General features: G+C 38.0%; 2 protein-coding genes across 6 annotated transcripts in view; both read right to left on the bottom strand.

Annotated features, from left to right (window-relative positions):
• Positions 1 to 126: 126 nt before the first annotated feature.
• Positions 127 to 5,884, bottom strand: LOC127810851 (cellulose synthase-like protein G3). 2 transcript variants are annotated; one of them, XM_052350420.1, is made up of 9 exons: positions 5,057 to 5,881; positions 4,708 to 4,794; positions 4,137 to 4,259; positions 3,823 to 4,035; positions 3,608 to 3,710; positions 3,176 to 3,354; positions 2,689 to 3,036; positions 1,745 to 2,201; positions 137 to 415 (listed from the first exon to the last, which is right to left on the bottom strand). In XM_052350420.1, the coding sequence occupies exons 1-9, from the start codon at positions 5,642 to 5,644 to the stop codon at positions 357 to 359; spliced, it is 2,157 nt and encodes a 718-aa protein (XP_052206380.1). In that variant the 5' UTR covers positions 5,645 to 5,881; the 3' UTR covers positions 137 to 356. The 2 variants fall into 2 exon arrangements, with proteins under 2 accessions (XP_052206381.1, XP_052206380.1); XM_052350421.1 differs by lacking the exon at positions 4,708 to 4,794 and having other exon boundaries at positions 127 to 415; positions 5,057 to 5,884.
• A 1,631-nt stretch (positions 5,885 to 7,515) lies between these two features.
• LOC127811706 (uncharacterized) overlaps positions 7,516 to 25,608 on the bottom strand; it is a 43,826-nt gene continuing 25,733 nt past the window's right edge. For 3 of the 4 annotated variants that reach the window (XM_052351834.1, XM_052351833.1, XM_052351836.1), the window contains 6 exons: positions 15,271 to 15,521; positions 11,489 to 11,605; positions 9,691 to 9,742; positions 8,611 to 9,124; positions 7,884 to 8,061; positions 7,516 to 7,795 (listed from right to left, as the gene is read on the bottom strand). In XM_052351834.1, coding sequence (XP_052207794.1) covers positions 8,619 to 9,124; positions 9,691 to 9,742; positions 11,489 to 11,605; positions 15,271 to 15,521 — 926 coding nt within the window. In that variant the 3' untranslated portion in view covers positions 7,516 to 7,795; positions 7,884 to 8,061; positions 8,611 to 8,618. The remainder of the gene's footprint in view (positions 7,796 to 7,883; positions 8,062 to 8,610; positions 9,125 to 9,690; positions 9,743 to 11,488; positions 11,606 to 15,270; positions 15,522 to 25,608) is intronic. The other variant, XM_052351835.1, reaches the window with a different exon arrangement.

Raw genomic sequence — 25,608 nt, 5'->3', positions numbered from 1 at the left:
ATGTATATAAATCTATGATTGTGCCAAGCTTCCTGAGCTTTTCAAACAAATATATATATAAATCTATGATTCTGCCAAACTTGCTCTAGCTTCCACGAAAAGTGTCTTATAATACACATAAATTCTTATGCCATTTTTTTAATTATTTTTTCTTTTTACATAAAATAATAATTGAAAAATGAAACGATAGCAAGTGCGAAAAATATTAAACTAATTGACGTACCGTTAATGAGATTATTGTACACGTGTAATGCATTTTTTCTCAATTGACGCTTCATACGGCTTGAGATTGAGTAAAAGTTGTTGTAATACTCATAGGCTTTTTGGACGTTTCTCATACACGGCGCTAATTGTTGTTATATGGATACAACAATAAATTTGTTAAATGAAAACGTCGTCTTCAAACCGTCTGAGTCTGCAAAAATAAAAAAATAGTCAAAGAGCGTGAGGAACTCTCCGCGCAAACACTCCGACGTTTAAGTTAGACACTAAGTATGATAAAAAAAACTATATTGAAATTAATATTAAAAACATCCCCCTCCAAAAATGAATTACTTCTTATTTATAAAAAAATATGGAATGATTCAAAATGTAACAAAATTATAATTCTCTTAGATAACACTTATCTTGATGGATGACGCTTATCTTGTCCTTTTTAGAGATAAAATTTCTTAGAGATAATGCTTATCCAAATATTTTATAATCATTTTAAAATTAGAATTCCGTATGAATAATTATCTAGTATTTTTTTTTTAATATTCAAAAAAATTTTTAAATATCAAACTTATCGTATTTACACGCTTTGTGCAGAACCCCCACATATGAAAAATTTATGTTTTTTAACTCAAAAAAATATTTTGAGCTTTTGAACTGACTTGACCTTTTAATGGACTTTTACCTATGATAAAACAATTAACATCAACAATAAATTTATGATTAAAATAGTATTTTATTATTAATATAAATTATCAAAAAATTAAAAATTTAAAAAGAGTTGAAAAGTAAAAATAATTATTGTTAAAATTATAATAATTTCACCTAAATAATTAAAAATATCCAAAATATATTTTTATAATAGATAATAAAATATATAATTAAATAAAATAATTTAAAAATTAATAAAAGAATTGTATTAGTTAATCAAATATATATAGTGGGAGAAATTAAAACTTTAAAAATCAATGAAATGAAGAAATAATGTCATTTAAATTTTAAAATTTATCAAAATATATAATAATTTTAAAATATATTAAATAATATTAATTATAAGACAAATAAATAAATTCTTTTAATAAATTTAAAATTTTAAAATATATTAAATAACATTAACTATTCTACGAAAAACATATAAGTAATTGAAATTTATCTAAAAAATGTCAAATAAATTTATCTAAAGAGATAGATCAAATAAATTTATTTTGAAAAAAAAATAAGAGGTCATTTAAAGACTTTTTTAAAAATGATTAAATAAATTTAACAAACACGTTAAAAAGACTCTAGAATATTTTTTATATTTAATTTTTTCTTCCTTTTATCTTAATAAACAAACAAATATTTTATCTAGGGTGCACTACAGCTCATAGACGGGCCCAAAATTTGTGGGCCAAATACCTGCACAAGCTCATACAATTGGATCGTCCAGCGGTAAAATTAAAATTTGTCTAAAATTCATGTAACCAACATAAAGAGTGGATTTACCGAGCATCCACACTTTCGAACAGCTGACAGTAAAATTTTTACTTGCCTTTCTTTGGTATTAACCCCTCAAGTATGGGATAACTGAGAACAAGGACGAAGGATGAAAGAAACACTTGCCCAAACATCTCCTGCAAATTGCTCTCAGCAATTACCCTCCTCACTCCGCCAATGAAACAAGCCAAGTTCAACATAACAAGCATCACCAAGGGCACCATGAACAACTCAGCTCCTTTGAAGTCAAATTCCCCTTTCTTATACTTCACAAGTTTTTCTTGATCAATGGCCTTGTTTGTCAGCCTGAAATTCACTTTGGCTATGCCTACCCACTTCATTAGGGCATCTAGGCAGCCAAACAAGCATCCTGTCACTGACTTTATCATCCAAATTCTTTGCTCATTCCACCATGTCCTCAGCGAGCCGCCAGTGAACAGGACTTCATATAAATGCTGGCAATGGGAGGATAGATATAGACTTAGAAACACTCCAAACCATGGGTCGGAAACCTGAAATGAATTGCAAAAGGAGATTCAGTTTTGATTTACATGTACATACCTATTGATGAATTCAACTTCGATGCATTTGGCGTATTAGAATTTGGGGTGAGTATTGGTAGCAACAGAAAAATTGCTAGGTGATTCAAGTTATGAAAATAACCTTTTACATAAAAGCAAAATAAAAACTAAATATAAATAATGACCCTTATTATAATATCCCCTAGTGCAACATACCCCTTTGGCTTTCAGTGTAGTGACATTAAATTCTACAATAATTTGCATAAAAGGCATCCTCCATTTTTGTGACAGTTAGGGAACATAGTCTATCTTTACTTTTGTGACAGTTAGGAAACATAGTCTTCTCTTTACCTTTTTATGAGAAAGTTGCCTCCACAATTAGAATGTGACTTTCATAAAGGAGTTGCATAAAAGGCATCCTCTCTATAATGATCAGCATTTCAAAAAAGTTAGCAAGGAATGTGATTAGAGAACTCACCTTGGGATACAATGGAATGCCACTGAGAAGGCACAACTGAGGGACAGTTCCATAGAGCAAGAAAGCAAAGGATTGGATGGCCACCAATGTGAAGTAGGTATAGCACATGCTCTGGAGAGTGGACATTCTGGAGATGCCATATGTGAGAGGGCTAAGCCTTGAAAGACCAAGTTGAAGGGACCCTGAGCTCCATTTCATTTGTTGAACCATGGCATCTTTCATGTCAATGGTGGTGGAACCCAAGAAACATGGCCTTTCTGGGTAGAGATACACAGATTTCCAGCCTCTAGTGTGCAGAAGATAGCTGGTGATTGTACTCTCCAACAAGCAATCATAGGAATAACCTATCTGTTAACCAAGACCAACAAGGTTGATAATTAATTTCAAGCTCATCCAAGTGTATATTATGAATTGCTAGAACAGGATTTGGATTAACCGTTACTGTTGGGTTTAGTTTTTTTTTTTTGGGGGGGGGGGGCATTATTACCTCTTTACCCCATTTTGTGCCCTTCTCAAAGGTGCAAGAAGCCAAGTTCCTAGCTTCCTCGAGGACTGTATCTGGTAAGAGCCCTTCACCATTTGTGTGATGCTCACTTGTACCCTTCAATGAAGCAATGAACTTGCTTGACAAACCAGAATTATTTTCTGGATTATGAAGAAAAACATCTGTTCAAAAGAAGAATCCCAAAAATGTAAGTTTCTATTATGAGAAATACTACGGATAAAAAATTTATTTTGCAACGAATTAATTAGTCACTAAATAAGCCTCACAAATACGATTCTCTTGTGATCTTTACAATACAAAAGCTCTCATGCACCAAAACATCCTTTTTTTTTACATGCATAACATTAAATATACTTGTGCTAAGAGATCATTTCTACAGTATAAAACAACAGTTTTTGAAATTAATATGCATACCCTCTTGATTATTCGGGCTTCCATACAGAGACTTCCTCTTCAAGTAGTAGCCAGTGCCAGTGAGCATGGGGCCTCTCAGCCCATCCATGCCTTGCCACTTTGTCTGAAACCAAGCCCATACTAGGATTTGAGATTAATTAAATTAAATTAATTCTTTGATTACAAACTCATCAAAGAAATCAATTAAGCCTTTGGTTAAATTAAGCTGCATGCACCTTGTAAGCTGATCTTGCTTGGCCATCATAGATGTCATTCTTGCTAACATTGTAGAAGATTTGAGGGTACTGTACAAATGCAAGAGAAGGAGAGACCTCAGGGTCCAGATGAAAGCACATGGCTTGCTTGGCTGAGGTTGGATCATTGCAGTACATGTCACAATCTAGAACTAGTAAATAGGGGCCATTGCTCATCAGCCCAGAAACTCTAAGCTGCCCAAGAATCAATAAAGCAACTAATTAAGCTTGAACATGCCTCTTGTGCGCATAAATTTTGTGAGAATATCATGGGAGATCAAGCATTTAGTACTTACAAGGGCATTGAGAGCACCCGCCTTAAAATGGTGAGGATGTAATGGCCTTTTTTCACGAGACATATACACGAGAAGAGGAATCTTGTCGTCGTCCAATTCATCTTTTTTATTATCATGAATTATCTGTAACATATTATAATAAATTAAAGAAACCATATATGATAATTTTAATTTATATAACTCCTATACAATAGGACAATTGTTGACTTTTCTTTCCTGACTTTTTCACGAGCTTTTCTTAAGAAAATGTCAAGAAACGTAATATTGCAAAGTTCTGTGTTTTAACTAACCTTTTTTTAAAATATCGTAAAAATAACTTTTTACCAACATTCATTATAAAGATGAGCAAATGTACCGAAATACAAAACCTCAAACTGATTGATACACAAATACAGTGGATAAACTCTAGCTACAAACATGGAAACCACAATACTAAGAGAACAAAACCTGACATTAACCTTTGGCCCAAAAAACCCTAATCCCAGCCCATAGCAAACACCCCATGAGTCCTTTTTTTTTTTTTTTTTCTTTTGAAGACTTCAACAAGATATTTGGGGGGAAAAAAATGTACCCCAACTCGAGGTGGTTGATCGTGAAAAGCAAAATCTTCTGTACCAATGGGTTTGTCCACATTTTTCTTGAATAGCTCGTATTTTTCCTGTCAAATAAAGGGTTAAATGAGCTAAGAGCATATATCTGAATACTCAAAATTTGATATTTGAAGCGAATTTTCAATTTTCAAAATGCTGCTTGAGTTTTAGCAAAAGCTGCCCTTTAGGGCCGTATCAATTGGTTGAAAGGCTTGAAAGAGAATGTTGTTATGGGGGAATGATACCGTTGGTTTGAAACAAATTAAATTAATCATATTAATCATTGAGAATTTCATATGAAAAGACACAATTATAATGCATCCAATTTACCTTTATATTTATTTCCTCTTCTTTGAATTCATCACTGCGAAGAAGACGTTCATTACCCCCATAAGAAGAGAAGTAAGCTTCAGGACATCTAGTCTTCACGCCATATTTTCTACAAAACGGGATCCAGCACCGTGCAAACAAGCAAGCTTCCTTAATGGCCACGAACGTCGAGGAAGAACCGCCGTCGTCGGAGAGATACACCGCCAGTTTCTCTGGCGGGTAGTCAAGGGCCATGGCCGACAGCACCGTGTTCATCACCTCAACCGTCGGCTCCTTCTTAGGATCGGCCGTGCAGACAAACACGTCAACCCCCGGGAGCTCGGCGTCCCCGGGGATGTTCTCCAGACGGCTGGCGTGGGTGACCGGCCGCCACCGGAAAGCCTGCGAAAGGAGCCAGAAGAAAGCGAAAATGGACTCCGAGGTGGTCATCAGCCCCCATGCAAAAAGGGGGACGTCGCCATGGAAGAGGGTTGAAACCCTGTAGTGAAGTAGGGTTAGGGTGGCTGCGAGGTGGAAGATGATGTGAAGTCTGTTAATGGCGGCTCGAGCTTGATGAACTTTGATGGTGTTGAGGCTGAGAGACGCCATGTCAACAGTGTCGTACCTGAGGCGAAATGTAAACTGCGACGAAGCGAGAGGGCGAGAGAGAGGCAGTGAGCGACAGAAAGCGAGCCACCGGCCGCGAGGGCGAGCGACCGAGCACAGCAGTGAGAGGCGAGAGAGCGAGAGGGCGACGGAGCGAGAGAAGCAAGGGAGCTAGCGAATCAGCAAAAGCGAGAGGAGGAGAAGGGCAGGGGCGAAGCTTCGCAGAGGGGGAGGGGGGGGGGGGTGGCGGCTGGGCCCGGGCTGTGGGCCCTTACACAGAGAGTGCGATTTTGATTTTGTTCACCCTCTAATCTATAACGGGGGTGAACAAATCCCTTGTCAATTTTGGCCGTTGAACGTTTATTCTCACCGTTTTTTATTACAAAAAAAAAAAGTTTTATTTTAAAAAATTTGCATTTCCCAATGTCAGTTTACCGACGGGACGGGTGCGAATCGGGAGCAGCGATAGCAGACGGCATTGTTCTTTGAGGTAAAGGGATACGAATCTGAATTCAGTGCTTGATTATTTTGCGTTCAAATTTAATATTTGATTTTTTTTTAGTTGCACCGTGCCTTCAGGCACGGGTTATCCTTAGTTATCTTATAGTTAAAATGATTTATTTGCATTTCCCAACTTTCTAACTCTCTCTCTCTCTCCAGCTGTGATCCCTCTCCAGCTGTGATCCTTCACCTCCGGCGTCGTCTCCAGCTAGCACGGGTTTAAGGGTAGGAAGGGAATGGTTAATTGCATTATATATATGTCTTGAATAATTAATTGTTAATTGTCTTTTTGAATCGTTAGTGTACTAAATTTAATTAAGTATATATATATATATATATAATATCTAAGCAGCCAGTTAGATGATCGTCAACCATAAGAGTTGATGATAATGTTTTAAATAGTTAATAATTAGACTTTTTTTGCTAATGCTAACTCCCATCAAGTTATTGTATTCTTGATCACTTTTTTTTTCACAAATTAAAAATAATAAGATAAATGCTATTATGAGCTAATAAGCCATTTTTAAATATATATTAAATCCAATTAAAAATTGTATTAATTACATCATTATACATATTGAAATTTTTAACATAAAGATGCTAGTTTAAATGATTTATTCCTCTGCAATTCATCAGTCCAAAAACAGATCGTATCATTGTGAATAAAATTTTATTCATGTTACCATCACACTTAGCCAAATGCATCACGTACATGGGTATTGAAAGAGAAATGAAAGAATTATATATGGGTTAGCTAATACTAGCCAAGGTAATTAATGCCTATTGGAGGGTAAACTTAGGTCCCTTATAATGTGTTGATTGTAACACATGGGGGAGGAGGTTGCATTTGAATGTATTTTTTATGGGTTTGCATTTTTGCTGTTTATTTATTTGTTTGGAGGTTTCGTCAGGACAGAAGCATTGACCTCTAAGGCGGCAACCTGATAGCGGAGACAGACACGCCACAGTACAGTATTTATTTAACTATAAGATAATGTCTTTTGCATCTTATATAGATGAGTAAGCAAATATTAAATAAAACATTATATAAAATCACGTCACTGCTTGAATAAGACTACATTGTTAGCTTATAGTTACGAAGTCGTCGCTGCAATATCGTCTGCATAATTTGTTCATATAAAAATTTTGCCGCCCCCCAACCCAAGTTGGATTTGATGGAGAAAGCAACGATTACTTTTCAATAATTGAGAGAAAGGCGTAATCAATTTGGACAACGTTGGCATGAGCTAATTTCACACTTGGAGAGGATGAATCCATTAACAAGTAATTATAGTGTAAGTAGCTTTCCTGGAATTCATATTAAAAGGTTTAGATGACACACGATTTGTTAACTATTACACGTGCCCAGTCAATTTATCCAATTCACACTTCAAAAAATAGTGTGCCTATTAATATGTATCTATGTATATATATTTATAAGTTTCCAATACCAGTTTTGGCTTTCCCTAAAACCAAGAAGCAAGAAATTTTGTACAAGGATGTTTGTTTGTAGCACAACAAATAAAGCTAAAACCAGGCCAAAATGGAGCCTTGTCATGCGTTCGAAATTGTGATGTCTCTTGCAATTGGGCTCTGCTTTTCAGAACAAAACATACCTTGCCATACACTATCTTATCTCTCACTACCAACCTCCTGTAGAAATAACAGGAATTGAATGTCCAATCCTGGATATAAATGAACCATTTAAGCAAGCAAGAGCGGAAGAGAGCTTCAACTTTACCTCATTCATCAGATTGGGGCATCCTATAAGACAGTTTGAGCAATATTAGTGATGTTAAGTACAGCAGAAACATCCCTTGCTTGACTGAAGACGGAAGATCCAAGATCTTGCTGGAATACCAAAGTTAACTTCGCTTCGGTTGTGGTAATTCGTAAGTCAGTCGTCCAAAAAGCACATCCTAGCATTAGCCAAGTCATTAGGTTTGAGTTATAACTTGAATCGTAAAAATGTAACAAACTTCAAAACGTATTAAGCAAAGATTGATCAAGAGAGTTCAAGCAAGTACAGGAGAAAGTGGTTGAGGTTGGCTGAGTGTTAGCTTTAAGATATAAAAAGTTAACTTCATAAAGGACAGAAAATCAACAAAACAAATAAAAGCAGCTAAGTCCAACAGTGCAACTCAAACATATGAGCAACATCTGAACATTTAAATGCACTGTTGCATCTGATAAAAGATATTGAAACTTGTATGGGTAGTAGCGCCTATGGATGAATGCTAAGAAGTTGCATCATGTCAACCACATACGATGATGGATACTCCAGCATTTAACAGACATATTCAGATTTACTAAAGGTATATAAATTCCTTACTAACAACTAAAGCCTTTTAATGAATTGGTGGAAAACAATTAAACACATTTCAATAATTCAGAAATAAAGAACTTGAAAATATATAACAACTTTGCAAGTAAGCAATCAATTTCTGCTTGTTCATAGTTGCACTTACCCGACCAGTCATTTTGGCACAGAAGATGCACGATGCTCTATAAACCTCCACGGAAGCCTCCCAGCATTTGGCAAAGGAACATCAGATTCTAATATGTTCCTTAACCATTTAACCTTGTTAACAAGTTCCTCCAAATCCAAAATTGAGGCTTCAAGCGAGTCAGAATGCATAGAATTTAAAGAAATACTTCCACTAGTTCTCATCTTCTTGAAGCACCTACTGCAATTCTGGTCTTTATTCCCTGCAGTTTCAGATGAAGCATCACTAAAATCTGAAATGGAGACACTATCAGAGCAAGGAATCTTTCCAATGACACTGCCATCCATATTTGCTTCAGGACTTCCGGGCTCTCCCTCCGGAATACGACTGATCAAAGGTTGTCCAGGGGACTCCTCTGAGTGAGCTGAAATTGGAGACGAAACTGAAGGATCAAATGGTGATCCAGCTGTAGCCTGAGTGTCCTCTGTTTCTTCACCCACTGCATCTATCTTCAAATTTGGAAGACTTGCTGCAGCTACAAAATTCAAATGTTAAGCACCTGAAAAGCTGATGGAAAAACACCCTACCAAATGAAAGATATATCATCCATGGGAAACATCACACAAGTACGTGGCAAAATGGCCAATTAACTACTCAAACATGATCAACTCGAATGGGTGATAATAATGGTTGAGTTAACAATGGAAAGGTCAAAACACATCTCGACCAGATCAAGGAACTTCAATAGCTCCACCAAAAGGCTAATCAATATTTTAAAATAATTAAGCAAATCAGTAAATCTCACACCATTTTGTGCAGCTCTTGCCCAAGTAGTGCCATCAGGACAAACAAGCTTAACAAAAAGAAACAAACTCCAGTAGCATAAAGTTTTAATTGCTTGAGTTCCACAAGAACAATTTGAATTTGCATTCATCAACCTACAATACCTTAGACTTTGAGAATGAATCACTACCTCAAAAAAAGACAAGCCAGACTCTTCCCACTCCACTTCCACAAAAAGAATTCACCAACTTAACAATTTCCACAAAAAGAAAGCACAAACTTAACAACCTCTATGTTCAGCCTACTTGCTGCTCTTACCTTGATTCAGTGGTTTAATTAGCTGAGCACAATGGCAAGAAGTTTCTCCTTCCTATATCATGTAAATGCAAGAAGTTAAGTAATAACGGACAAAATCAGCATATACGGCAGAAGATGCAGCTTTCAAACTCTAAAACTGAAGGACCACAAACCTATGGAACAGAGAAGCACAAAATACAGGAACAGATAACAGATTGAAAAAATAAATAGACCAAGGATTCGTGTTTAGTAATTTCGTCAAACACGAGCCACCAGGTGCAATGACTGAGTTATAATGACTAACAATAAAGAAAGCAAAGATGGTCATTGGTATATAAGATATAACACTGAAAATTCATCCAAAACTTAAAATCCACAAGACTCTTTATTTTAAAAAAATGAAAAGTTAACAGACTACTTTGTCATCTTAAAATTGGAAAGCCGGATTAAAATCATACATAGATAGTAATAGAAGCAATACATTACATCTTTCCCTGATTCAGAAAAACATCTTTAGTTGACGATTTGATTTTCAAAATCTTTAGTTCTTCTTCCTGTTTCAGTACACTATTGGGCTGAGGGAAAAAGTTACTAGTCACCATTACCAATTAAAATAGGGAAGCAGCAGATGATGCCCAACCTCCAAATATAATAAGAAAGCAATATATAATATGAAAAACAAAATATAAGCAAGAACCTCAGTAAAAATATAGAAAACACTGAAAAGAAAGGAAGCTAAATACAGTTGGGAAAAAAAACTGTTGGAACAAACAGAGAACATATACAGTTATTTCCTCCAATCATGATGTCATTGGTAAAAAAAAAAAGCCTTTAACGTGTTACCCAGGTGGAAAAACAAAATTCATCAATAAAACGTTCTTTGTCATCAACACCTATGACCTGCCATGACCTCGTAACATGTAGATAGGAAATATTTGGACAAAAGACTATTTAAGTCTATTATAAAGTGCAAGGCAATCCAAAAATTTCAATTTTTCCTTCACACTATGTTTCATTACCACCAAGGGCAGACGTACACTGGAACAAGTGGGGACATTTGCCGCCACTGAGATGTCCAAGTTATGCCATTTCTCTATACTTCTTTTTGTCCATTCAATTAAAATGCAAGTAAGATTGCCTTGAACTGAAATCTTTTACGCATGAAAATTGCAACAATATCCAACTTTTGTAGCTATTTTTAAGAACACATCTTTTTTCAGTCTTTTCCCACAAAATAAACTTAAAAAACTACAACAATCAAATTTATACAGTCAATGAATATTTGGGATTTCATTGTTACAAATTATTTTTCTAATAAATTAAGAAAAAAAATTCAACAATTCTATCTAAATTTTACCGCCATTGAACAAGAATCCCGTATCCACCCTGTATATGTCAAAGGATCAACAGCCAGAAAGGAGAAATGCAAACATTCAATGGACAGAACCCCAGAATGTTTTAACTTTTTTAACTAGAGTTCCCTTTAAACGTGTTCTGAGTCTTATAAAAAGACAGTAATCTGGGGCTCTGCAGAAATTTCAAGAGTAAATCCAAAAACAAAAGTCTAGTGAAATTAAGTTATTAGCTTCATCTTACAATGTAGAGAATTGAGTTCAAAATATTTCACAGCCATACGCAACCCAAAACAATTCCCTCTTCCAATTCAGAAGGAACCGTGGAATTACAATCTTAACTTAGCCATGTCATTCCCCTACTCCAGTGAGTAGTCCAACACATGCATTAATTTTTAGTGTGCAGGACAGTGATCACATGCAAATTTGTGGAAACAACAGAATGTCATAAAAGATAAAGTAGCCACCTTAGATGTGGGAACACTCCAACTGTGTTCTGGAGACCAAACCAAAGACGGGCGTAGGTCCTTACAGAAAACTTCATATGATTTTCCTTCACCGATCGGGGGAGGAGGCAAGTCAATCTGGCAGAATAAGATTGAGGATAAATTAAGTACAAGTAGAATCTGAACAACAAAAAATCTCTTTAGTAGCAAATCCTCTAATCCTGAAAGCATCAACAAGACCTGCAACATCTTTTATTCATTAGAAAAGATTCCATGGATGAAATTAAAGAATAAATATTGGTTATCCCGACCTTGATCCTTTGCTAGAATTACCAAGTGAGAAGGTGCAATAGCAGGCTGGTGATTTATTATACAAAACCATATTGTCAAGGACAAAACATGCCACCACTGGATCAAATAGAGTTAACAAGTAAATGCAAATAACTTTCCCTATTGCCTCCAAAAGCTAGTGCACTTCCATCACAATCCAAGGATTCCAAACTTCTGAGAAACCCTTATAATCATTTTTATCAACCCCATCTCAAAGCCACAATTAAGGTGAAGCTCATATGGAGCTGCAAGCTTTTGATACTTTAAGCCTTGTCATATGTTATTTTTTGATTTCATTGTCTTGTTAGATGAAATAAAAAAAAATGCATGAATATGAAGGGATACCTTAGAATATAAACATGATCGCCATTATTGTACCAAACAAGGTACCAGATTTTTCATAAGAACTGTATGGTATCAGAATTGGTATTGAATAATACCATGCACTGTTTCAAATATATCACTATAATATCTTAATAATATATATTATACCAATAAAGGTGTATAATATGGAATTTGTCATTGATATGGTATGACAAATAATGAATAAGAAATGAACATCACTCACAAAATTAAAAATCTTAACTAAGAACAATATCTATAATAAATAAATTATAAACTAAGCAATAGAAGATTGTACAGATATATAAAAAATAATAAAACTTAGTAAAATAATTTCTCATTTTTTACTAACATTCAGAAGTTCAATAAAATAACATTGTTTAAGATTAAAAATATATAACATGAAAATTATTATACTATAATATAAGCAGACCAATTCCTTAGTTATTATGCTAAAATATAATATACTTTATATATTATAAGAAAACAGACACAACCTACCTATTATAGGCTGCGCCCCTACAACCACAGCCTGTTTGAACGCCTCCTTGCTTAAAGGTGTAAATGAGCCAATAAGCTTCCTGAACAACTCATGAATAAGTTCAGTTTTAGCTAGTTTATGTTCATTTATTAATTTGAATGAATTTGAACAAGATTAAAATAAGGTTTAATAAACTGGCCAAGCCTGAACATAGGTTTATTCGACTCAATTATGTCAAAGAAAAAGCTTGTTTTTTTATACCTATCAATAAGCTCATTTATTTTTCATGATTTCCTTTTTTGGTCACAAATAAATTTGATTATTGCTCACAAACAAACTCATTTATTGTTCACAAACAAGCCGTCAAGATCCTAGGTCAAAAATCTAGGATTTCTAGTTGACAATCAAGAAAGAAGAAAGATAGGGAGACAAAGAAGAGAGAACTTAGGGAGAGAGCAGAGAGAAGAATAGAGGGAAACAAAGAATAGATAGAGAGAAAATGAAAGAAACTTCAAATATTTCTTCATAATCTCAGCATATTGTGGCATATCTTTATATATGGCTATCCAGTAGTTACCACTACTACACAATTGTAAAAAAATAATATTCCACTACTCCACAACTGTAAATAACACTCCCCTATCCACAACTTCTCCTAATTCTTTGATTCCTGACACACAACTGCTCCTAATTCTCTAATACCCGACATTTTCCTACCCTTCAAATTTTTCTTATCCTCAAGAAAATCAAAGAAACTGAGCAACTCGAGAAAATTGAGCTAGGAGATCTAGCAGATATTCCCAAGTGTTGTTATCCAAGTGTAAATGGGACCACTGAACGAAGACTTGAATAAGGAGAACTTGGTTCCTGCGTATAACTCATTTATCCAAAATGACCAAGGGTTCCACCTTGATATCCCCTTCAGAAGTTAGTGTAGGTAAAGTAAGACTGTGCTGATTAGATGACCCAATTGATTTCCTCAGTAACGAAACATGGAAAACTGGATGCATGTTGTTGTCAGGAGGGAGCTGTAGAGGCAATAAGCAACAAGTCCTACCAAAGCAACGATAGGAAATGAGCCAAAATACTTTAGACTAAGCTTAGAAAAGGGAGAGTGAGAAGAGGATTTCTGATGGTAATGGTTGATTTGTAGATAAACCTTTTCACCTACAAAAAATGTTCTCACTCCTGCTCTCATCAAGATACTGCTTCATTCTGTTCTGGGCAGTAGCTAGTTCTTTTTTAATGAGTTGCAGCAAGTCTTAGCGATCCTTTAAATATTGATCCACAACTGCCACTGAAGAAGAAGAATCCACAATAACCAGAAGATGTGGTGGTTTGAACCCAAAAAAAGCTTCAAAGAGTGACATTTTCAATGAGCTGCAATAGCTAGCATTCTGCCACCACTGGGCTAAAGCCAACCAGCGATGGCTCTTTGGTTTCAGGAAGCTAACACATCTTAGATAAGCCGCCACACACTGGAAAGCTAAGGCCAGAAATCTACATGGTCGGATATGTGCAAGATGAAATTTAGTCTCCAACTCAGGAAGTTGTACTTGACCTTCTCCTTTGGACCCCAGATCCTTCCAACAAAACTACATCCACCCACAAAAGGTATTTTTACTTGGAGGAGGACCTTAGGTAACAGCCAAGTTGTTAGCTCAGAAACTTTCCTATTTCAAAACCTAACTGATCCCCAACACATACTTTGTCAAGGGAAGAGACAACAAGGTTTTCATATCCAACATATTTAACATCATGAGTACACAGACATCCTTGAGGAAGCGGGCACAACTCAACCAAAGCCCAAGATGAAGTTAAAATCGAGAGTGCTTAAACCAAAATATAAGAAGATTCAGCACCACAGCATTACTATTTATTTTAAGATCCTACAAGTCAGTCCGTACCTTCAACAATGGTAGTCTCAGCCAGAGAAGCCATTTGTCACCCCCAGAGAAGCCATTTGTCACCCCCCTTGCTAGCAATCACCAATCAAAACATATCCATACCATCCATTTAAATATCACAACTTTTGAAACTAATGAAAGAATGGGGAAATTCCCATGGTCATGACCAACACAAGCTACCAACAAAGGGGTCAAGAAATAACCAGTACTTTCAAGTCCTCATCCATGAGCAAAAGAAGGCCTCACCTCTGTTTGAGTTTGGATACAAACTCAATAACTTGAATGTTTGGTGCAACACCAACTTTTTCAACTCAACCTCATGATTTTGAAGAGGTAGACGTGAGTTTGGGTGAGGTGAAGCCTTCTAATTTCATGATATTATTTATATTCATAATAATATTTTATTAATATAACAGTAAAATAACATAACAAATATAATATAATATTATAATATTATTATAGTATATTAATGCAATATTATTATATGAATATTAATATTACAATCATATTCACTCCCTTCAACTTAAAGCAGATTCATCAACGTCATTGAGCTCTCTTAAAAGAATTGGTACTAGGGAAGTGGCTCACAGGTACAAGTGCAAGATTTTTTCCAGCATTATGCACTCTTTAAATCATTGCTGACCAGAATGTCAAGTGGATTTTTATCCCGTTATAACCCAAAAAAATGCTCAAATTAGTTAATAGATAATTGCAAAAAAGTGGCAAAGCAGAGAAATTATTACCTGAACCTTATCCTTGCCGATAAGCTGAGTCACTCTTCCTGACCAATAACAACCATTACACCACCAATCCACCAAATCCCCCACCCTCCAATCACCATTGATGACAACTTTTACTTCTGATGTATTATCACGAGGAGCTTGACTTTCATGGTAAATAGGTGGATATTGCGGCCGCACCATCAAATGCCTTTTCATCTCCTTTGACTTCTTACAAGTACGGGGCATTTGGTAAATTCTGGTCCATGTTACTTCTGCAGATGTACAATTCCACTACTACTGATATTGATATATGCAATATCCTTAAATTGAAACTGAAAACAAAGATCACTAAAATTCCCAAATGAGATTTAATTTCAAAAATAAACAAAGGCCATGAACCTGAATTGTTAAATGGAAATACATAAGCCTCAGCCTAACCTAAACCAACTTCAACTTAAGTTGCTTTTGTTCCCTAATTTGTTACTTCCTTTATGCAAAATTCAAAACAAATACAGGTGTGTAACTGAATGTGTATAAAGGGAAGAGGCGCTACTTAAGTTTTCTCCAACAAGCTCTCTAAAGCATTGGCTCAGCTGCTACATGTCATGACCCTATGACAATAAAGGGGTATTATTATAATAGGGTAGAATAGTTTGTTTTGAATATTTTAGCAATTAGTTAGGTGCACATGGCTGCATGTGCAAGGCTGTTAGGAGACAAATATGCCTATAAAAGGCTGCTGTAAATGGAGGGGATTGCCATGTTAAATGATAATTGAAATTTCAATTTCTCTCTAATCTCTCTCCCTCGTTCTTCTGCCATTCTCCCTCAATTCCCTCTAATTTTCTTCCCCCATTCTTCTTCAATCTCCCTTCTATACATTTTGTTCTTAACTTTAACGGCATCAGATCCTTCCGATTTCCATTCTAGTCCTAGGCTAAACCCTAGGACCATCACAAATTGGTATCAAAGCAGTCCATCCTTGGCTGTGGTTTTAATTCGAGTTCCGACGGTGATTATCGGTGAGTTCCGATGGTAATTATCGACTATTGATAGGCGATTGTTTCCAATTCGTTTTGAAGGATATTAAGATCGGTAGTGAACCAGAGAGAGCAAAGCAGTTCTTGCCAACTGCATCAATTAATCCTAAGCAATTCGAAATTGAAAGGCTGAGTAGCGTAGGAGGTGATGGCCACAATTCTCAGCAACCCATGCGAATTCAAGGAGCTACCATCGGCTAGTGGTCCTTAGCTCAGGAGGTCGCGACTGGCGCAAGAGTTCCAAGCGATCGCGGTTGTGCAGCGAGTTTCTGGCAATCGTGGTTTGGTCGGTGATTGGGCAGAACCTGAGGAAGGAAGCGTTGATTCATCTCTAGTTGGGTTATCACTGGCAAGAGGTTTGCGAATGGAAGTGATCGCAGGTAGAGTGAAATTGGAGGAAGGAGACGAGAGGCTAAGCAAATTTGCTGACTGATTAGGTGCGAAGCTTTCCATTAGAGAGCACAAGTCTGACCAAACCTAAGGGACGATCGCTGTTAGAACTTGGAGTGATTTTTAGAGTTGCAACAGGCCAGCGATTATCAAAAGGGATTTTCTGGAAGTAAGGCGATTCCAGCCGGGAGCGTGCGACTCAAGAGGGTGATCTCAGAGGCTGGGTTGCGAAGCAGGTTTCCGAAATCCATGGCGAGCAAGCAAGTCCAATCCAAACGGTGGGAAGCGATTTGGGGGGAGGCGAGCACGAATCCAATCAGGTGCATTGTTGATGCTGCCGCTTTGATCGGTTGGGGATTCCAGCCCAGACGGTGACTGTAGTGGACATTTCGTGAGGTGAATCTGGAGGCCAAACCGATTCAATCAAGTTCTAGAAGTATTTGCACAGCAAAACGTTGAGATTTGGACTATGGAGTGGGTGTAGCGGTTGAACTAGCAGTGAGTTCTGGTGATTTTGGAATCAGAAACGAGCGCAAATTGGGCTAGGAGCCTTGGACGGTAATTGGGCAGTAGCCAATCTTTCGATTTTGATTTGAGTTGAAGGCAGGGAAATTAGTTTCCATAGTTAAGGTCCAGGGTGAGAAGGCTTGAAGGCAAATTGGTCGGGCGATATTTCCAGGGAAGTAGATATAGGCTGATTTTCGGAAATTGATGCCGATGTCTGGGGTTATCGACAACTGTCGTAGCATTGAGGTTTGGAGTTTCAGAGATGGATGTCATCAGCAAACTAACCAAGTAAATTTCGATCCGTTTAGGCTATTGCCAGCTAACGTGGTTAATTTCCAAGAGAGAGAGAGCAACCCTTCAACTGAACATTTGAATTTAGGAGGCAAAGCAAGGCGGACAACGTTCCGAATCCTTGGCTTGTGTCCCGTTTTGCCAATGAAAGTTCTGCCAAGGCAGGCAGTGCACACATGAGGCCATGGGAGACTCAATTGCAACAAAATAAGGCTTCATTTTCAGTAGGGTGTCCTACTCGTGAAGCTAGGGGAGGCAGTGTATACATGTCATGACCCTAGGATTTAGCTAGGGTCTTAGAAGGAATTGGAAGGAATTTGGGGAAGAACAGAGAAGAAATGAAGGGGGATATTGAACAGAATTAGGGAGAAAGTTAAGAGAAATGAGAGGGAGAATGGAGAGAAATTTAGAGAGGAAAATAGAGATTCAATATCAATTTTAGCATGCCCCTCTCCACTTACAATTGGCCTTTTTATAGGCATAGCTAGATGCTTAACTCATTTCTAACAATATCCTAACAGCACCCATGTGCTTCTAACAACTTGTAAAATATCCCTAACTAACTATTATACCCTATTACAATAATGTCCCTTTCTTGGTCGCAACTCTCTGGGCCGTCCGCTTCACCTGTGACGGAATCACGCTCACCTTGGACAGAATGGAAATCGGAATGATCTGATATAGTGACGATCAAGAACATAATGCAATCGGAATGATCCATTCGTCAACATCTTGCCTCGCCCATTCCGAATCTGTTGCTGGATCTCCTTCGTAAATCATTGTTGGAGATTAATATCTCCTAACATCAACCACCTTCCAGATCTCCAAAGTCGCTAGAACACTGCCCAGCCAAGTCGCCTTCAAGTTTTTTCAATCTGGACCTAAAGTCGGATTTCCCTACCTTCAACTCGAATTGAAACCATAGCCATGCAGCTACCACCCAATCACCGACCAACACCGCCGTCTCTGTTGTCGCTTGCTAGAATCGGCTCTGCTCGCGATGGCTGCAGATTCAACAATCTTCTCTGTATAAATTGTTGTTCGACCAACCTCCTGGCATAACTTCGTGCCTTGCTCTAATCAGAATTGAGAGAACCGCGTCTTCTTCTTTCAGCCTCAATGTCGCCTCTCTAGAACGAGTCAGAACCTTCTTCCGATCAGGGTGGGTCGCTCTTTAAGGCCACCGGTTTGTTTCACTAGTATGGGTCGGAGCTTCCGATCAAGGTGGTAGTGCTTGATTGCCACCGGTTTGCTTCACCAGTTGGGATCGGAACTTTCGATCAGATCGCAACTCACTCGGCCATGAGAAACCCACTGAAATCGCTACCTTCAAACGAATCGGAACCACAGCCAAGAATCGTTGCTCTGATACCATTTATCATGACCCTAGAATTTAGCTAGGGTCTTAGAAGGAATTGAAAGGAATTTGGGGAAGAACAGAGAAGAAATGAAGGGGGATATTGAACAGAATTAGGGAGAAAGTTAAGAGAAATGAGAGGGAGAATGGAGAGAAATTTAGAGAGGAAAATAGAGATTCAATATCAATTTCAGCATACCCCTCTCCACTTACAATTAGCCTTTTTATAGGCATAGCTAGATGCTTAACTCATTTCTAACAATATCCTAACAGCACCCATGTGCTTCTAACAACTTGTAAAATATCTCTAACTAACTATTATACCCTATTACAATAATGCCCCTTTATTGCTCCTAGGGTCATGACAATACATTAAACAAAATGCTTCATTTTCAACTGGAATGGAACCTCAATGGCAACCAAAGAAGGCTGCATTTCCAGTTGGCAGCAACAGGGAACAAGAGAAGGGGATCAACCAAGTTGACAAGGAAACAAGAAGTGTAATACATGAAGAGTGCAAGGAATTCGGTCGAATGTTCCGCGAGAAGCTGCAGGAGTTTGCAATGATATTGATTAAGAAGTATCATTACAACTTTCCGGTGGAATACTTTGATGATTATCACGGAAGTTTTAACAAAGATGAATTCCTTAAAATGGAGCAACCGAAGGAGAAATTTAGGAGGCAAGAAGCAGATTCACTGTCTACCTCCAATACAGAGTGAAAGAAGTATATCGGCCTAGGTGGAATGGACAAGAAAGGTGTTGGCGGTGTTGGCAGCAATAGCGGACTTTGCGAGGGTTCGATACAAGGTCTGTGGGCAAAAGGAGAATTAAAGGAACACACTGGTTCCTTCGAAAAAGAAGTTCCTGATGAGGATGTTCCGAATGATACTCAAGGAAGGCCAAAACTAGAGCTGAATGATGCAATTAGTTGGATGATAGAGATAACATAAGGCAGCCATGAGTTTTTGGAGTTCGAAAAAAATTATCCGACTAAGATTGACAAGATAGAAGAAGAATTAATACATCAAAGGGCAATTACCAAAAGGTTGCAAGAGGAAAGCTGGGAAGTATTTGATCAAGTAACCAACGAAACCAAGGCCAACTTATTACCCTCAGCATCTAACGCATGGACTGAAGGATTAGGTGGTATTCTGGATCAAAATTCTGTAAGAAATGGAATTGAGAGTGGAGTTCCTAAGGATATTGTTCCATTGCCTTTGGTTTTAGATAACATGGAGGGTTCTTTATCAAACGATAAGAAGAAGACAACACCAACAGAAGGAAGACTTGTTGATCCTAGACGATGCCACCGTATTGCTGCCAATTTTGAAGATAATGAGAATAGGGGAATATATGTGGTAGCTAGTTGGTTAGAGTTTTGGAATGATAGACATTTGAAGGCCTGGTTGTAGATTTTAGTTGCTACCTACGATAAGGAGCGGCTAAATTCTGAAGGCATTTGATCTGAACACATTGACAGGTTTTGGAATTATATTGGATCCCCAAACTAGTACTAGCAACCTTAAATTGGTAGCTATTGCAAACCCAAGGGAAATAATATGTTACTCTTTGGAGGAAGATGCAGCCTTGTCTGCAATGATTATCATTTTTGTTTCAATTGAGAACCAAAAAATGAGGAAGAAGAGACCTAGAAGGAGGAAGAATGAAAGAAGGATGAACCAGATAGAGAAGGCTAGAATTGGATGAAAAGCCATGGCTACTTGTTGCAAGTTCTTGGGGACAAGAACTCTCTTAAATAGGGGGAAATTGTCATGACCCTATGACAATAAAGGGTTATTGTAATATGGTAGAATATTTTGTTTAGGATATTTTAGCAATTAGTTAGGTGCACATGATTGCATGTGCAAGGCTATTAGGAGACAAATATGCCTATAAAAGGCTGTTGTAAATGGAGGGGATTGCCATGTTGAAAGATAATTGAAATTCCAATTTCTCTCTACAATTTCTCTCTAATCTCTCTCCCTCGTTCTTCTGCCGTTCTCCCTCAATTCCCTCTAATTTTCTTCCCCCATTATTCTTCAATTTCCCTTCTATACATTATGTTCTTAACTTTAGCGGCATCAGATCCTTCCGATTTCCATTCTAGTCCTAGGCTAAACCCTAGGACCATGACACTACATCCCATAATGTCACGACCCAGGGGTCTCCTTTGTAATTTTTAAAATTCTTGCAAGTAGCCGTGTAACTAACTGATCTGTTGTGGGGGGTGAGGACTGTCATACCTCACGTGTAGGCTGTTACCGCCTATGCATGGCCTATAAAAGGCTTATATGCATAAGGATGGGGATTCATTCATGATAATAACATTGAATTCTTTCCTTCTCATTTCTTTCTCTTAATTCTCCCTCCAAATTCTATCTCTCTTTCCCCCCCATTTTCCCTTTCTTGTTACCCCTTACACATCGAAAATTCAAGTCTCGATCCAGAGACTTGACAATTGGTATCAAAGCCGGTGGTCCTAGGCTGTGATTCCGAATCAGTGGTCGATCATCGGAGGCGACTTGGACAACGGAATTCAAAATGGCTGAGGGAACACAAACAAAGCAACTGCAGAATAGGATGAAGTTTGGTATGACACAAACGCAAGAAGAAGTGACTCAGAGCTGAGAGGAGGTTCGATCCATTAGAGAAGAATTGCGGGAGGACATTGTAGCTTCCTGAGAAGGTATGATGAGAGAATTAACCCGACAAAGGGAGTCAATGGAGTAGCGGATTAGCAGTGTGATCAACATGTTGTTTGTGCTTCCTCAATTCAGGTTACCACCTGGATTTCCCCCTCGATCAACACTGCAGACGGGAACTTCGGGGCAAGGGATACTTCCTAGGCCTCCAGGAGCGAGAGAAGCTCATAATGTACACACTGAGGAGACATGCGATCAAGTAAGGGATCTTAATTCCCCTAGGGTTAATCATGGACTCGTACCAAGGCTAGAGATACCTCTATTTGAAGGATTTAAACCGAGATGGTGGATCCGAAGGTGTGAGAGATACTTCCAATTTTACAGCATTCTCGAGAATCAGCGGATCACAATAGCTTCGACTTATCTTAACGACGTAGCCAATTGTTGGTACCAAGGTTGGTCGAGATCTAGAGGTATGGGGGCAAGATGGATCGACTTTGCAGAAGAGACTTGGGTGAGGTTTGGGGAGAGAACTATGGCTGATGTAATCAAGGAATTTAATAAGTTGAGGCAGGAGGGAATCATGACTAAGTACCAAGAGAAGTTTGAGGAATTGGGATCACTCATTTGGAGTGCTCAGCCCACCTTAACCGACCAATACTTCGTGTCCAGCTTTATCAGTTGCCTCAAAGACGAATTAAAATCAATGGTGAAGATGATGATGCCAGCCACGGTGAGGGAGGCAACAGAGAAGGCAAGGCTTCAAGAACTGATGCTTGAAGCCATTTTCAAAAGGAACAAGTCCATGGCTAAATCGTCTACTATGGGAGGGGGCCATGTGGGGGTAATTCGAAGGCTATGGTGCTAGTAGTCACCACAAGGGGTCAAAAATGGGGATTCAACGCGGGGCCAAACAGGAGCACCTCTCTAGACCCGAGGAGGATGCTGGGATTATGTTTCAGGTGCGGGGAGAAATATAGTCCAGGGCATCAGTGTAGGAGACAATTGTTTAAGATGGAAGGTGGAGAAGGGAATGAAGAAGAAGACGAGAAGAAAGAAGAGTATCCATCAGAAACACTGGAGGAAGAACAAGGACCAGAAGGTGGGGAGATCTCTTTCCACACCTTGAAAGGGGGACCGATGGGAAAGATAATTAAAGTCAAGGGCCAGCTAGGGAAAAAGAAACTCATGGTACTAATAGACAATGGTAGTACCCACAGCTTCCTCAACAAAGCTACAGCCAAGGAACTGGGATGTAAGTTGACCCACACTAACCCCTTGTCAGTAACTGTAGCCAACAGACATAAGATGTATAACCACTGCAAGTGTGCGGGGTTCACTTGGATAATGCAAGGTAACGAGTTCAAAGCTGATCTGAGGATCCTAGAGCTAGGTGGCTGTGATATTGTGCTAGGGGTGGATTGGATGAGGACGGTTAGCCCCCTAACCTTCTATTTCAACAAGCTGGAAGTCACACTAGAAATTGGCTGCAAACGGTTAACCTTGGTGGGAAGTCTGGAACAAAGGGAGTGCAAGTCATAAGGCCAAAGGCCATTTGCATCTGGGAAAAAAAAAAAGAAAAAGAAAAGCAAGCAAAAGGATAAAATGGTGAGAAGGAGCGTAAAACGCACTCACCTCTTAAAAAAAAAAAAATGATGAAAAAAAAATGATGAGAAAAAGAAGAAAGCAAAGTTGAGGCGGAGCGTAAAACGCACTCAACCAAATAGAGATGCAAAGTTTTTCATAATGTCTATGCTTGGAAATTCTATCTCTTGATCTTGGAGTTGCATGAAGTGTTTTCTCGACCTAAGGCATGTTTTCCTTCATTATTGTCTTTCCATTTCTTTCTTCCCCACATTACAACCCTTGAATAAAGTCCTTTTGATTTGTGGTATGCATGTGACATGGATAGTGGAGATTGAGAAGATAAACAAGCTTATGGTAGTGGAATTGTGATTGGGTGAATTTGAGCGAAATAGTTACCACCACCTCTTAGATTTGAGAGCATACACTTGTCCTGTGAGAGACTGCTTCTTTTGATTTGTCCTATTGAATGAATTGCCATACTACTTGTTTTCTTGGAAGTTTAGGAGAGATGATATTTGAATGCTGAATTCTTGAAGACTTGCCTCGCATATAACTTTGCACCATTCCACATCTTTGGTTTTGAATCATAGAGTCTAGTGTTTTGCCCAGGAGTGCAAAAGTCTAAGTGTGGGGGAATTTGATAGAGCGCATATTTTCATATTATTTAGCCCTCATATTTAGTCTTTTTTGCACGTTAGTTGTGTCATTTTATTCATCTTGATTTTGTTTTATTTTATTTTATAGGAATTGGGCTTCACACTATTTTATTTTATTTTGGACAAATTAGGGTTTCCTGGGTCATAAGGAATTTTGATGGCAAGAAGGGAAACAAGGAGATTGGAGACAAAGAAGCAAAAGTGTGCTGACAAATTTGACCTTTTGTGCTTCTTTCAAATTTTTGGCCGAGTTATAATCCCAGAACGTGAATGATGTCTTCAGAGATATTGTAGAGGACTTCTTGGGCTTTCTGGAATGGTATGGTTTGTCCAAATCCGAGTTCGTTTGGGCCTCCAAACATCACTTCAAAGTTGGGGCCGAAAAATTGGGTCAAATTAGGAAAGCTGCACAGACGCTGAATCTTTAAAAGGCCATAACTTGGGCGTCCGATATCCAAATCAAGTGATTAAAAAGCCCAAATTCATCTACTCTTCCTGATCTACAATTTTTATGAAGGGCCCAAAGCCCAGAACGCACGTTATCCTATTCGAAATCAACTGTGAAGTTTCGGTAACCTAGGGTTTCCTCCCTAAGCTCTATTTAAGCACATTAAGAGGCCATTAGGGGAGGATTATTCTTTTCTCACGTGAACAGTAGCCAATTTTCCTTTTCTCCATTGTTCTTGTCAAGATGGAAGGCTAAGGATTTTGTAACCGGTTGCATGCCATACTCCTTATCTGGTTTGAATCTTTGGACGTTTTTGTATATCTGTTTTCATCTTTAATCTTATGGTTTTGTTTCTTTGCTTCTTCTCAAGTGTGTATGTATTTTATGCGATCGTATGAATGCATGCATGATGCTTGGGCAGATTTGACTAATAGGCTCGATTGGGGTATTGGTTTTCAAGAAACAACATAAACTTAGTGGGCGATTGTTCATGTCGGTTTCAGATCTGTGTGCTAAAAAAAAATTGAAACTTGTATATTGATTAAGAAGATCTTCTGTGATTTTTATATTTGTTTCGATTTAGTCTTCGGCGATTGTCAAGCATTTTTTTTAGATCTGGGGATTAAAGATAAATAGATTCTTTATATGGTGGATGATGATACCCGGGTAGGGAGGAAAGGTTGCAACTGGTTGCATCTCGGTTTACTGTGTTCTTGTTTATTTTGTTTTTGTTTTTTCATCAAAAAAACCCCCCCGTTTAGTCTTGTTTTGACAAATCCGTTTGAGGTTCGTTGGGAGACGACTTTGGGTTGCACCCTTATTGCAAATCCGAATCATTATTCATCTAATTTATCGGTGTTCGACAGCCCGACCAATGCCCCAACCACATTCCAAGCCCTTATGAACCAAATATTTGCTCCCTATCTACAAAAATTTATTCTAGTCTTCTTTGACGATATCCTCATATATAGCTCAAACCTGGACCAACACCTAAACCACCTTAAAACCGCATTTGAGGTCCTTAGAGCTAACCATTTGTATGTCAAGCTATCCAGATGTATTTTTGCCAAAGATGAGGTAAGCTACTTGGGCACATCATTTCAGGAGGAGGAGTCAAAACCGATTCCAGCAAGGTCACAGCAATGGTGGAGTGGCCTAGACCCCGAACAGTGAGGGAATTAAGGGGATTCTTGGGATTAACAGGTTACTACTGCAAGTTCATTAAGCACTACGAATTGATCAGCAGACCTTTGACGGACTTGCTCAAGAAGGATTCTACTGGAACCCCAAAGCAAAAGCAGCATTCTTAAATCTAAAGAATGCTATGACACAAGCCCCTATATTAGCCCTACCAGACTTCAGCAAACAATTTGTGTTGGAGACTAATTCTTGTGAAAAGGGGGTTGGGGCAGTATTAACGCAAGAAGGGAAGCTTATC

Source organism: Diospyros lotus, chromosome 10 (assembly GCF_014633365.1).
Source record: "Diospyros lotus cultivar Yz01 chromosome 10, ASM1463336v1, whole genome shotgun sequence".
Lineage (NCBI taxonomy): Eukaryota > Viridiplantae > Streptophyta > Magnoliopsida > Ericales > Ebenaceae > Diospyros > Diospyros lotus.
This window is presented reverse-complemented; position numbering and strand designations above follow the sequence as displayed.

Excerpts from the sequence above, each read along its gene's own strand:
- LOC127810851 (XM_052350420.1), bottom strand. The coding sequence starts at position 5,644 with ATGGCGTCTCTCAGCCTCAACACCATCAAAGTTCATCAAGCTCGAGCC. Across the intron at positions 4,260-4,707 it reads ATCAACCACCTCGAGTTGGG|ATAATTCATGATAATAAAAA; the intron begins GTACATTTTTTT and ends AATATGTTACAG. Across the intron at positions 416-1,744 it reads GGGGTTAATACCAAAGAAAG|ACTCAGACGGTTTGAAGACG; the intron begins GCAAGTAAAAAT and ends TTATTTTTGCAG.